Source organism: Lynx rufus, unplaced genomic scaffold (assembly GCF_022079265.1).
Source record: "Lynx rufus isolate CCGP_SWC_20201006 ecotype Redwood Valley unplaced genomic scaffold, mLynRuf1.p SCAF_11, whole genome shotgun sequence".
NCBI lineage: Eukaryota > Metazoa > Chordata > Mammalia > Carnivora > Felidae > Lynx > Lynx rufus.
Window position 1 is genome coordinate 21309344 of NW_025814825.1, and position 13312 is coordinate 21322655.

Here is a 13312-nt window from a genome sequence, read left to right on the forward strand (position 1 = left end):
CGTCCTTTAGAATATCCCTAATTGTCAATTTTCTCAACTTTTTTTTTTTTTTCTGAAGATGCCTTTATTTCGTCCTCCTTGAAAGATAGTTTCATTAAACACTGTTATTTTTTTTTCTCAGCGCACTGAAAATATTATCCCATTGTCCTCTGGCTTCTACTGTTGCAACTGAGGAGTTAACCAACAGTCTAATTGTTCATTCTTTGTAGACAATCAGCCTTTTTATCTCGTTGACAAAATGAGATGTTAAGTGGCTTTGTGCAGTTTCCCTGTGATGTGTCTGTGATGAATCACTCTTAAATATTGCCTCCTCTCCATTCTCCTCACCGGTCTTCTCTGGGATCCAGATCATACACGTGCTAGATCTTTCCGTCCATCTGCTCTGTCTCTTCCTGTCCTGAGACTTAAATTAGGCTTCTCTTAGGTTGCATTTTTATAAATGTGCCATGGACTCGTTCTTCTTAGTCTTCGCTGTGACTCTTCACTCATTTTATCCCTCCTTCTCCCCTTTTACCTCACCACCTCGGCTTATGGCCACGGAATCTACCCAGCCCCCAAGGCCTGCTTCTCATCCCCCTTCGTTGCCTCTTTGAGGCCTGCCCTGACTTTTCTACAGGCCACATTAGTCTCCTCCTTCTTGCGCCTTTCATAGCCCTTACTGTCCTCTGCATGAGATAACATGGTGTAGAGCAAAGAGTACTAGACTTGGAGTCTGAGGACCTGAGTTCAAATTCTGATTCTGCCATTTAATAGCTCTGTGGCCTTGGGGAAGTCCCTTTTCTTGCTGACCCTCAGTGTCCTCAGTTATGAAGTGATGATAATTGGGATGGTAGGAAGACTGGAGATGAGGCCCACTGAGGCCCCAGATGGTGTCCCATGCTGGCTGTGACATGAGGCTTTTCATGTAACCCCCGATGTGTCCTTTTGCCCCCCTGCTTCAATATAGAAGCCATTTCTGGCAGACTAGTGGTCTGGGAGCTGGATTCCAGTGCTGTAGCTATGGAAATGTAGCTATGAAGCAATGCTTAGATGAAGGAGCCCTCATTGCATTGAGATCGCTAGCTTGTGTGCCTGTAATTCATACCCCGAGGCCATTTTTTTATCCTTGAGCATTCTCATATTCTTCTTCTGCTTAGGGAACACCAGTCGTTTCTCATTGCCCTCAGAATTAGGCCCAGAATCCTTCTAATGGTCTGGGGAGCGCATGGGAGCTTGGCCCCTGCCGACCTCTGTGTATGTTGTCACCACCCATCTCCTACGTTGGCCTCCCCTCCTGCCACTTTGGCCTCCCCTCCTGCCATGAAGACTCATGTGCTAATCCCTTCTGCAAAACAGATACTTGCCTCACCCCTCTGTTTTAACCCTTCTGGTCTTAGTCTAGCTGTCACTTCTGCCCCTGGCACCAGAGCTGGGTGGGGTGCTTCCCCTGGGTGCTCCCATTAGCACCTGTGGCCTTGATCACCACTGGTTACGGTGAGCCTTTTCTTAAAAAAAAATAAAAATAAAAAAAAATAAAATAAAAATTCTGCCAATCTCTACTTCTGTCCAGAGTTAAAACTTCTGGGAGGCAGGAACTGTTTCTCATTCAGTGCTGACTCCCAGGTGCTGAGCATGGGGCTTGGCTCCTAGAGAGTGCTTAATACATACTTATTAAAGGGAGGAAGGAGAGAAATTACAGGAAACGCTACATTTCTCATCGTTGGTGGGTGAGAATTGGCTCAGAAGGGATCTACAGTTGCAGTCTCCAGTGACCATTCCAGAACAGGTGCTGTGGGGCCTCGGCCATGCCCCTCAGCCAGCCCTGGTCACTGGCTGAGGCAGAAAGTTCCCGTGATCCCTGGGGAGCACTGTGCTCGCTCCCCAGTCAGAAGGGGTGAGGTGAAGCTCTCCCTTCTTCCTCAGCCAAGAGGTTGTGGAGTGTTTAGAAGGGGCAGAGGTGGGATGGGTTGGGGTATGGTTAGTGCTTAGGCTCAGTACACTTGGCTTAGAGGCCATCCAGGGAGAGAGAGAGGGAGATAGGGAGGGCAGGGTGAACGGGGCAGGAAAATGTGACAGCTTCTCCTTGTAAGTGTCCCTCGGGGCTCCCAGCCACTAATTCTCTTGGGGGTCAGGTTTGCTGTGAAATGGCCGGTGCCATCCTAAACGATGAAGCTGTACTCCTTTTGGTCTTGGGCCCAGTTACAATTTTGATTTCTAGGTTAAGTATCCAAGAGTGGGGCAGATCTCACAGATGTTTACTATTCCAGACACCCGGAAGAGTCTGTGGGGGGAGGGGGGGAGGTGGTGATGGCAGTGCAGGCTGGGGCCCAGGGACCCGAGCAGTCCCCACCAGAAGAAGTCCTCCTCAGCAGCCTCTGTCTGGGGGGATTGGGTGCTTGGGCAGCACAGCCTGGCAGCACGATGACCAAGGCTGCTACCAGCACAAGGTGACATCCAGTCTTGGCACACGAGCAGCACCCTTGGTGTGGCCAGGACAAACTAGTTACGTGTATTAGACGGCCATTGCGGAGGTGCCTGGTGGCTCAGGCGGTTAAGTGGTTGAGTGTCTGACTCTTCATTTCGGCTCAGCCCGTTCGGTGTGAGATCGAGCCCCGCGTTGTGCTCTACAAGGAACATGGAGCCTGCTTGGGATTTTCTCTGCCTCTCCCTCTGCCCCTCCCCTGCTTACATGCATTCTTTTTTTATAAAAAAAAAAAAATTAGATGGCCATTGTGTTCTCAGGCACTGTGGTAAGCACGTTCACACATTAATTTAATGTAGGCTCGAGCAACCTTAAGACGTAGATAGTATTAGTGCGACTGCTTAATAGATGAGGACGCCACCCTGGGTTTCAGAAGCTTAAGTAACCTGCCCAAAGCCACCTCTGTTGAACAAGTCCCTGAGCTGTGGTGTTAGTCCACGCTCTGGATTACTGCTTCGGACAAGCCCCCCAGCATTCCAGGTCCTTGGGGCACAGACATCAGCTTCTGTGTCCGTGTGGGGCTTCTGGGAAGCAGAAGCGCAAGGGATTTACTGGAAGAAATGCCCATGAAGGATAAAGGGGAGAGGGAGCAGGAGAAGGTGGGGAGTCTTCAGACAGTGGTGCAGGGAGGGAGGGAGGGAGCGAGGGAAGGAGGGGCGGTTGGGGGAGGAGCCTGCTACTGGAGCGCAGCTCAGGGCAAGTCTTGCTCGGGCTGATGGGAAACCCCAGAGCAAGGACTGCTCACTCAGAAGTCCTGCACTGGGTGGCACGGTGGCTCCAGTACCCTTGTGCTCAGTCATAGAAACCTCTGTCTGTGCTCTGAGGCAAGGGCACCCAGTCTTTTTTTTCTTTTGATGTTTATTTTACTTTTGATAGAGAGAGAGAGAGAGAGAGCAGGGGAGGGGCAGAGAGAGAGAGGGACAGAGGACCTGAAGCGGGCTCTGCGCTGACAGCAGAGAGCCTCGTGCAGGGCTCGAACTCTCGAACTGTGGGATCATGACCTGGGCTGAAACTAGGAGTTGGACGCTTAACTGACTGAGCCACCCAGATGCCCCAAGGGCACTCGGTCTTGTACCCTCTGTGCCAGAAGCAGCCTGGGGAGAATATGCTTCAGCAGTGCGTCCTGAGCAGCAGCTGGAGGCTGTCAGTCCAGACACCGTTTGCAGCGGAGTCCGTCCTGAGGGTCCCACGGTTGCCACAGGCTCTATCCTTGAGCCGTTCACAGCCTGTTTCCTAGTGTACTGTAGCCTCTGGGCAGGGCGTTATGAAAGCTCGAAGGTGGGTATCCCGTGCAGCCTCCTGGTGTAGAAGTGATTTCCTGACAGGGTTGAGCAGATTGCGCACCGAGTAAAGCGAACTTGCCAAGAGGGCTAGTTGTGGGCAGGAGGGACTGAAATGCAGAAACGAGAGCTTGGCCATTTGGGTCCAGACGGGCACCCTTTTCAAATTCTGCCACTCAGAGGGACATCTTTTCCTGACTTGCACAAAGGTGGAGTGTAAGTGATCAGCAGCCTGTGCTTCCCAGGAGAGAAGAGACATCCTTCATTGAGGATTTGGGGTCAGCTGGGACAAAGGGGGCTGGGCTGGGGCTGAGGCTTCTGCACAAGGGGGGCTGGAGGTCAGCAGCCAGTAATGGCTCATGAGGGAGGGAGTGAATGAGCCTAGAGAGGTGGGTGAGATGGGGTCCCGGAGCCCAGTGCCTGTCATTGCTGAGCCTGGACTCTGCTGGATTTCAGAGGGGCTATTCAAAGGTTTTAGATGGCAGAGAGACATGACATTGTCCTTTTGGTCTTACTGGTCACTTTCGGGCGGTAAAAAGTCGAGTCCTATTCAAGTTTGATTGTTCAGTCTCCTGCCCCATGTAACACTTCTCTCCTCTCCCAGTTTCCAGTCTGGGCTGGGCTTTAGCTTGAGGTGTGGGGAATGGGGTTGGGTGACATTTGCTGGTCCCTCTTCCTCCTGAGCCGGCTCTACACTGTCTCACTTTCTTCCCCACCCCAGCTACCTTTAGGGTCTAGGTCCTCTGATATTGGGGCAGGGAGGTGGGTGAGGGACTGTGCTGAGTCTTGTGACAGATTCCAGGTGGGCCATTTTGGCCCTCTTTTGGCTGTCACTGCTTCCCTGGCCGAAGGCACTAATGCCCTCCCTGGGGGTAGGGGACAGCCCCAGGGTGCACCCTCCTGCCTACGAAGGGTTTGTGTGCGATTCTTCAGGTGTCCTGTGGCAGAAGGGCTCCCTACGTCCTTTCCTTCCTCTCTCTCTTCCTAATTTCCTACTTCTATAGCCTAGTTGGGGAGAGGGTGGCTCACTTGATTGCCTCTTGATAAGTCCTGGGCAAGGAGGAAAGACGTGGCCCCCATTTGTGTTGGCTGTCTTTAAAAGGGGGACAGGTGACAGTGTGATTGCCTCTATGTCCTCTGCTTTGGGTGCAAGGAAAGTCTGGCCAGATGACCTATAAGTAGGAGAGTGATGGTGGTGTGTGTGTGGGGGGGAGGGGAACACTACAGGAAAGTGCAATATTGAAAGAGGTACCAGGGTGCAGCGTGGGACAAGTCACAAGTCCCTGGGTCACAGGGATGAACAGCCCAGCTGCCTTCTACCCCGTGGCTATGTCACTGCCGTAAATGATCCCACTGAATGTATGCAGCAGGTGAAAAGGTGGGCGTGTGAACAAGACAGTGTGCTCTTCCTCTCCCCCGAAATAACAGAGGACAACAGCAGCCAACATGTCCCCAGTTGTTCTCAATTTATGAAAGGCTTTCACGAACTTTATCTGACTTGAAAGTTGTGAGGTGCCCTTGAAGTAGATGGATTAAGATGATCACTTAAACGTCGAAGGACACTGCAGAAGTTGAGGGGTTGGCTGAACATCCCGTAGCCCGGATGAAGGCAGGGGTCCGAAGGTAATCTAGGTTTTCTGGCTCCTGCCCTCTTCCCACTGCCCTGCCCTCAGAGGCGGACCCACTGCACGCATGGCTTCCTGTGCTCTATCCAGATGAGCGCAGCTCCCTAAAAGCCCTGCTGGAGTTAGCCACTGGCGAATACTCGACTCCAGGGCCAGACCGCCTTTCATACTGTGGTGAAAGCACATTGTGAAGGACTGTAGAAAATTTTGTCCTTTGAGCTGTTTGCCTGGTGTCCGCAGGTGGATGGAGGAAGCCCTCTTTCTTCTTAAGAGGACATGCTGTGTTCAGGCGTTCATTCACGGGTACAGGAAAGGTAACTGGGGTAGTAATCTTAAGTCCCTCCAGTGTTGTGATCAAAGCAGGACTCTTATTTGTAATTGATAGATGCTATAATCCTGGCTCATTGCTAATTCTTTGCTTACCCAGTTAATCCAAGTTAGTGTGGCATAATTTGGAGGAAAGAATGCTAAACTCAGGTCCGAGTAGGAATTCTGCCCAGACACCTTGTTCTGGGCCAAGATGAGCCCACTGTGGAATGAGGCAAGTACCTGAGCCCCCCGCAGCCTCCCTTCCTGACACCCTTGAAGGAGGATGAGGGGCAGGGATGAGTGGAGGAGAGTGGCAGGGGAAGGTTTGCTGAACCTATGGCCTTTTTTTCCCCCCTCTTTTAAACCAGGAATTATTAGCCGAGAAGATGCAGAAGATCTCCTTGAGAACATGACAGAGGGAGCATTTTTGGTCCGGGTCAGTGAGAAAATCTGGGGTTATACCCTCTCCTATCGCCTGCAGAAAGGGTTCAAGCACTTTCTTGTGGATGCCTCTGGAGATTTTTACAGCTTCCTGGGAGTGGACCCCAATCGCCATGCAACGCTCACTGATCTCATTGATTTCCACAAGGTATCCCTCGTAGGGGTGCTGGTTGAGAGATGGGACTGGTAGAAACTTGAGCTGAAGGAGAGCCAGGTTGTAGGTGTTCTAAGAGAGGAGGTGGAGAGGGAGCACGCAGCCCCTGAAGGTCTGTAGGATCACAGGAACATGGAACATTGGGGTGGAAGAGAGTACAGTTGTCTAGACAGGCTCTGGGACCTTCTGTTTTTCTCTCCGGCTTACCCCCTGACTGATACAGGCACCTGGTCCCTAGTGTCTTCTCACCTCGAGTAGCTGAGGGCTTCCTACTGTCAACACTTAGGAGCTGGTTGACTCACCTTCAGTCCAAGCCTGCATCTCACCTACAACTCATCCCTAGGATGTCCTGCTTGGGAACATTCTAGGCAGGTCTCTGGCAGCTCTGTAGGGTTAGCTGAAGCCTAGCTGTCAGCCCCGTGGTTTGAGAAGCTTTTCTTTTCTTTTCTTTTCTTTTTTTTTTTAATTTTTTTTTCCAACGTTTATTTATTTTTGAGACAGAGAGAGACAGAGCATGAACAGGGGAGGGGTAGAGACAGAGGGAGACACAGAATCTGAAACAGGCTGCAGGCTCTGAGCGGTCAGCACAGAGCCCGACGCGGGGCTCGAACTCACGGGCCGTGAGATCATGACCTGAGCCGAAGTCGGACGCTTAACCGACCAAGCCACCCAGGTGCCCCGAGAAGCTTTTCTAGTAGAGTTACCATGTCTCTTGTTCCAACTACAGCTTTACCACTTGGTATGTGTATGACCTTGGTATGTGTATGACCTTGGTATGTGTACCACTTGGTATGTGTAGGTTCCTTAGCCCTCCCTGAACCTGAGTTTCCTAACCAGGCAAATGGATGTAAATAGTACTTAGTTCAGATCCCGTGACCATTAGATGAGGCAGTGTACATAACAGTGCTCTGTAACTGGGAAGCGGTATGGAAGTTCTTGTTTTCCAGAACCCTGTCTTGTTATTTGTCCCCTGCTGTAGACCTCTCATTGGGAAAGATGTTGCCTTCCGAACAATATATTTAGACAGGAGCAACTTTTGTGTTGATGTGGCTGTTGGCACGGTGGTAACTGGTAGCTGGGAGAAAGCCTAAGATGGAACTCGATGGCCCAGAAGGGTGGGGGAGGGATTCCGAGAGACAGAGTGGTGGGAGCTCACCATCTCCCTGAGCTTTGCACCTGTGGAAAGGTTCTCAGGGTTACTTGACCATCTCACTGGGTTTTTGCTGTAATAGGGACTCATGGATTTGTATTGTTTTCTCTTCATGGATGTTCCCAGGGCTCTGAGGACAGCTCCTGACTTGACCTTATAAGTCAAGCACATAGACAATCACCCGTTTACAAATACCTAGACATTGGCTGGAGAGTACGGCTGGAAAACTGGACTCACCAGGTTGAAGGCAGATTTCTACCCATGTCGGGAACAGTCTTCTAACAATTCTAGGAAAGAGAGAGTGAGGGCATGTGTGGATGTTGGCACCTTCTCTGTATCCGGCATTGTGCCTGTTGCTGGTCTCACGTAATCTTCATGGCAGCTCTGTGAGGGAGGCATATTTCACAGATCAGGAAACCAAAGCCAGGGAGCTTGGGTAGCTTCCCTAAGTTTTCGTGGCTGGTACCACTAGGTCCAGCAGTTAATCCTCAGGCTGTCTGCCTCTAAAGCTTGTGCCTTGTCCCTCTGTACCACACTGCTTGGTTTCCCCTATCAAATATAATGTACCTTGAGCAGCGATGAACTTCTTGCCCCTGGAAGTGTTTAGGCAAAGGGAAAAGGTCCGTCTCTCGGAGATGCTATGCTATGGTTCCTGCACAGGAAGGCTTGAACAGTATCTTTGAAGGTCTTTATTCTCTTCCGAATCTGGGTTTGGAGACTGCCAATCCAATTTTGTTTCTTTCACAAAAGGGAGAGCTCATCTATGCCCATGTGGCAATCTGATGGCCAGCGTGTGTAAATTAAAATTTTAATTACACAACTCATTTATGATTACATTCTAAGAAAAATCAGATACAGTACAAGGTGAGAGCCTTGTTCTTTAAAGATTTTTTTAAGTTTATTTATTTATTTTGAGAGAGAGTGCAAGCAGGGGAGGGGCAGAGAGAGAGAGAGAGAGAGAGAGAGGGAGAGAGCGAGAATCCGAAGCAGGCCCCGCACCGTCAGCACAGAGCTTGATGCGGGGCTCAAACTGACAAACCATGAGATATGACCTAAGGTGAAGTCTGCCACTTAACTGACTGAGCCACCCAGGCGCCCTGTGCCTTGTTCATTTAATACCCCCACTTCCTCTGGGTGGCTCAGTCGGTTAAGCGGCTGACTTTGGCTCAGGTCATGATCTCACGGTTTGTGGGTTTAAATCCCACGTGGGGCTCTGTGCTGACAGTTCAGAGCTTGGAGCCTGCTTTGGATTCTGCTTCTCTCTCTCTGCCCCTCTCCCACTCACACTTTGTCTCTGTCCCTCAAAAATAAGTATTAAAATGCCCACTTCCATCCTCCACCTTGAATTATTAGTTTGCCATGTATCTATCCGAGTATTTCCTGGGTATTAACATAGAAACTTATGTACATAAGGAAATACATAGTTTTGTTAATTTTCACATAAACTGGACAATTCTTTACTTACTAGCTCAGCAATATGATTGTTTTGTTTAACACAACATATCATACGGTATATTTTTTGAAAGCATGGTCCCTGGAAGCAGGCTGCTAAGTTTTAAATCCCAACTTCATTACTGTGTGTGATTGCAGGCAGCTACTGATGATTTGATGCTTTAGTTTCCTCCTCAGTAAAATGGGTTTCAAAATAGCACGCGCCTCCTTAGGGTCACTGGCGGGTTTCACTGAGAGAGCACTGTGTAAATTGCCAAAACAGTATACCTGACATCTGTAAGTGATCAGGACGTTGGCTGTTACTGAAACGTTTCTGTTCAGTCCACGCACCACATCCTTGTACGTGCCCCATGGTGTTCCGCAATGGCCACTTAGTCAGCTTCCAGGCTCCCACAGTCACAAACGGGGCTGCAGAGATTTGCTTGTCTGTGTCTATGTCACTTAGGGCGCATGTGCAAGGATTTCTCTGGATGGATCCCTCGTACTGGGATTGCTGGATAGAAGATTATGCACATTTTAACTTGAAAAGATCTGCCAGATTGCCCTCCAGAAACATAGCGCCAATTCATGCTTCTGCCAAAGCGAGATGAGGCTGTTTCCCCACACTGCTGCCAGCCCTGGGGATTATCAGTCATTTTAATTTTTTCCCATTAGATGGGCAGATGCTGTATCTCCTTGTTGATTAGCTTGCATTTCTCTGATTCCTACTGGCACAGAGGATCTTTTCATATGTTTACTGGCCACTTGGATTTCTGCTGGGGATTGTCTGTTCCTGTCTTCTGTCCATTTTCTACTTAGACATCTCCTTTGTTACTGATGTGTCAATTCTTCCAGCAACAGAATCGCTCTTTAGTTATGTCCATCCTGCCCCTCAGGTCTTCTATGGAGATTTTTATTTAAATGGGCATTCTTTTCATTTCCAGGTTCTTTAATTTTGAAAAAAATATAGCCCATTCTTATCTCATGGATGATTTATGTTCTTATACCCATCCCTTAAAGGCTCCTTCCGTTTGTTTTATAAACTTGACCTTCTCTTCAATGTCCATTCTGTTGTTGAGTTTGGCATCTTTCTTTTACAGGTGTGATTTTTCCTTAAATATTCATAGATTTTGAGCTATGAGGTGGTGTCTGAACTTGAAATTTCCTGTTTATCCATCAATGGATGTAGTCCCTATTTCCCAAATCTGTTCTCTCCATGCTGTAAGGGTTGGAGTTGATAGTGAGTAGCTAGCTCATCTTTTGGGCATGGGAGTGTAGGAGCTTTGGTGGTCTCTCCTCACTTCTGATCTGCCCAAGGCAAAGACCTTTGCTGTCTGGGGTTCCCCAGCCCCTGCCCTACGTTATCTCCTCCGACAATCTCATCCTGTAGGTCTTTTGGTTTTTCAGTACTCTTTAACATTTAGCTTTGTGGATGGCCTTCCTTCTTATTTTCCCGTGTTGGATTTCTTTCCATTTTCCCAATATGGATTTACTTCTTTTTAAAAGCAGATTTTTTTTTCCCTGTCATTTCTATAAATTTGAGTGAGGAGAAGGCAGATACATATTCATAGACTTTCTACCTTGAACTGGTCTCTCTCTGGCGGATGTTTATTTCCCTTGCTTGATTATAAGTGCTCTTTCCTTTTTGTTTTCCCTTTTAGGAGGAAATTATCACTGTTTCAGGGGGAGAGCTGCTGCAGGAACCCTGTGGACAGAGGGACAGCCCGCCAGACTACCATCTGTTGTTTGAATGATTTTTTTTCCCCCTTACCAATTGGACTTCTTTGGGCATCCAGTTTTTGAACTCAACTTAAGAATTTCCCAGCTCAAATCCTTCCTTATGGCCTTCTGGAATATCCACCACCATCCAGTGGATTAAGTAGATTAGTATGCCTCAAAGGATATGAAATATATGGCATATGTGCTATCGGTCCCTGTCCCGATGCCCAGGACAGAAATTGCAAATAGCTGCTGCAACTCTTTCACGAAGAGTTTAGTTATGACTTCAGAAGAGAAGCCTATCTGCCCTAAATCGAGCTCCTAGAGCACACGGACCATGTTTTAATAATCGAAAATAATTCCAGTGCCGAACTCTGATTTTAACATATGGTAGGCATTCGATAAATATTTGTTTGAATGAATGCAGTTCTTCTGAAAGTTTTCCAACACTAATCAGCAGTCGTTTCTAGTAAGTTATTTCCTACCTGTCCTGTTTATAAAGCCATGGAGAGGATGGAAGAAACGTTGCAAAGAATTTATATGGAAAATAGAGACGCTGCGTCTTTAATGGTGTATGTTATTGCCCTCATTGATTTTATCGTTGGAATTACCCAAGGCTTCTGAGACCCTGCTTCCAGAATAGGTGACGGATGCTGCCCTGCCTTCCTTATTTGCCACCCCTGCTTGGTCTTGGAAGCATATCTTGACCCTGGTTTTACAATATTGAGGCAGTGGTTTCATGCAGTCCCAATAAATGTGCCCAAAACCTGGGGTGAATTATAAATCCAAAAAAGCCTTTGCTCTCTAGGATTTACCCCTCTTTATGCAGGTTATTCAAATGATTACTTCTGCCTTTACGGTCCTTTGGACATTGATCCTTGTGTTCACTTACTCTGGCTATGTTTTTCATATCAACAGGATTCTTCCAGTGACCCCTGAATAACTCTCAGGGGCAGTGTCTTTGCCCACACTCTGCCTTCACATTTATGGACATATGCGTAGAGACAGCATGTTGTGATGGGAATATTATAGTGGCATCAAGCAGACTTGCGTTCAACTCCCCACCCTGGACCTTACTAGTATTCTAATGTTAGAAGCCCCGTATTTGGTGGGAGTGGGAGGATGGATGGACTTTGTGCCTTGTCGGTGGACGGGCATACATTACTTGATGGTCACGTCACACATATCTTACGTCACACACCTCTCACATCATGCGTCTCTTCTGTCACGTTATCTCTTATGCTCCATTTCCTCTCTTGCCTCTTCTACTCTTCACATCCTTGGCTGCTTATTATGCCCTGGTCACCATCACTGCAATCAGTTCTGTGTGGACTCTGTTTTTCGCCACTGGGCCCATCAGCTTCATTTGAGATGAGCCAACGCCACCTGGCCCAACGTGGGGCTCTGGGCCTCTCATCCCCTATGGCTGCAGCCGCAGAAGACACCAGAAAACCAGCAGGAGCAGGGCAGTTAACTCCCCATGCGGTGAAGCTTGCATCAATGGGAGACAGCAGCTTGAGGATTAGTTCTTCTGTCTTCCTCCTCTGGGGGGGCTGTTTGGACCAACAGCTCTTCCTATGACCTCTGGGAAAACAGTCCTACAAGACGGAGCAACTAGTCCTGATGGAACCAAGGAGCGGCCGGATGAGGCCCACCCCCTCCTGTGTGGCCCCCCTCCTTCCCCGCCTCGCTCTCCTGCTCCCCCCCAGGATGGCACTCTTGAGCTGAATGACACCACAGAGGCATTTGCCGCAGGCTCTGCCTCTTAGGGAAAGCCAGGGAAGGCCCCATCGTACAGATGTGTTCGATAATGTCAGCTTTGCAACCCGGCGCCCTTCTGCCGTCTCACAGGGCCCCTGAATGAATAAAACCAAGGGAAGGCAGGAAGCCGGCTTCCTGAATACGGAAGTGCTTTAAAACTATTACCTATTATGGTTCGATTTTCTTCTGTTAGACGTCGAGTGGCCTCAGATGAGCTGAATTTTAGTTTTGGCCATGCCACTTACAAACTATGTGACTTTGTTCAAGTCAGTTAACCCCATGAAAGCTTCTCAGTATACTGAGAAGAGAGCTTTTCGTGTGGCCGTCACTGGTTTTTTTGGAGGGTCAGTTACATGAGCAGTAGAAAAGCTTCATCTAAATGGAAGGCATTGCTAATAACAACCCCACTAACAGCAACAATTATTCTGGGCTCAGCAGCGATGTGTCAGGGGAACATGGTGTTGATTTTCAAGGTGTTAGAGGAAGCTTCTTATTCCAAGAACTAGCAGCAGCTCTGAAAGCAGACCAAGGGTTGAGAACCTGACCCCCTGAGCTGTTGTTTCTGTCGCTCCTAATTAATATGTGAGAGACAACAGCTGGGTTTTCCATGCCTAACACATTTATTTCATTCTGTTTGGGGCCTGCACTTTCTGCACATCTCATATATTTTAGGTTTTACCTGGCCTTAAAATAAATTCCTCGTAAGTTGTCCTGCAAATGAAATTACTGTCTGGAAAACTGCAATTTCATCTTGAGAGTTTTATTATGCTAATAAATGTCAGGATTCTCAAATAAAGGGATTGGCTTTTTTTTTTTTTTTTCCCTCCCCGAGCCCTGCAAATATAATGAAAAACAGTCAGTCAGCTACAAGATTCCGCAGAGAGAAAATTTACAGTCTGGAACTAGAAAGAAGTTGTAAAAAACACTAGGCAACTTATCGGAAGATAAACGTCGACGAATGGAAGGGTGACTTGGGGTCCC

At 48.4% G+C, this 13312-nt stretch overlaps 1 protein-coding gene across 1 annotated transcript in view; it reads left to right on the forward strand.

Annotated features, from left to right (window-relative positions):
* The window catches only part of SH2D4B (SH2 domain containing 4B), a 62565-nt gene extending 49457 nt beyond the window's left edge, over positions 1 to 13108 (forward strand). Inside the window, exons 6-7 of the mRNA XM_047073061.1 lie at positions 6044 to 6264; positions 10513 to 13108. Coding sequence (XP_046929017.1) covers positions 6044 to 6264; positions 10513 to 10605 — 314 coding nt within the window. The 3' untranslated portion in view covers positions 10606 to 13108. The remainder of the gene's footprint in view (positions 1 to 6043; positions 6265 to 10512) is intronic.
* The last annotated feature ends 204 nt before the right edge of the window (positions 13109 to 13312 follow it).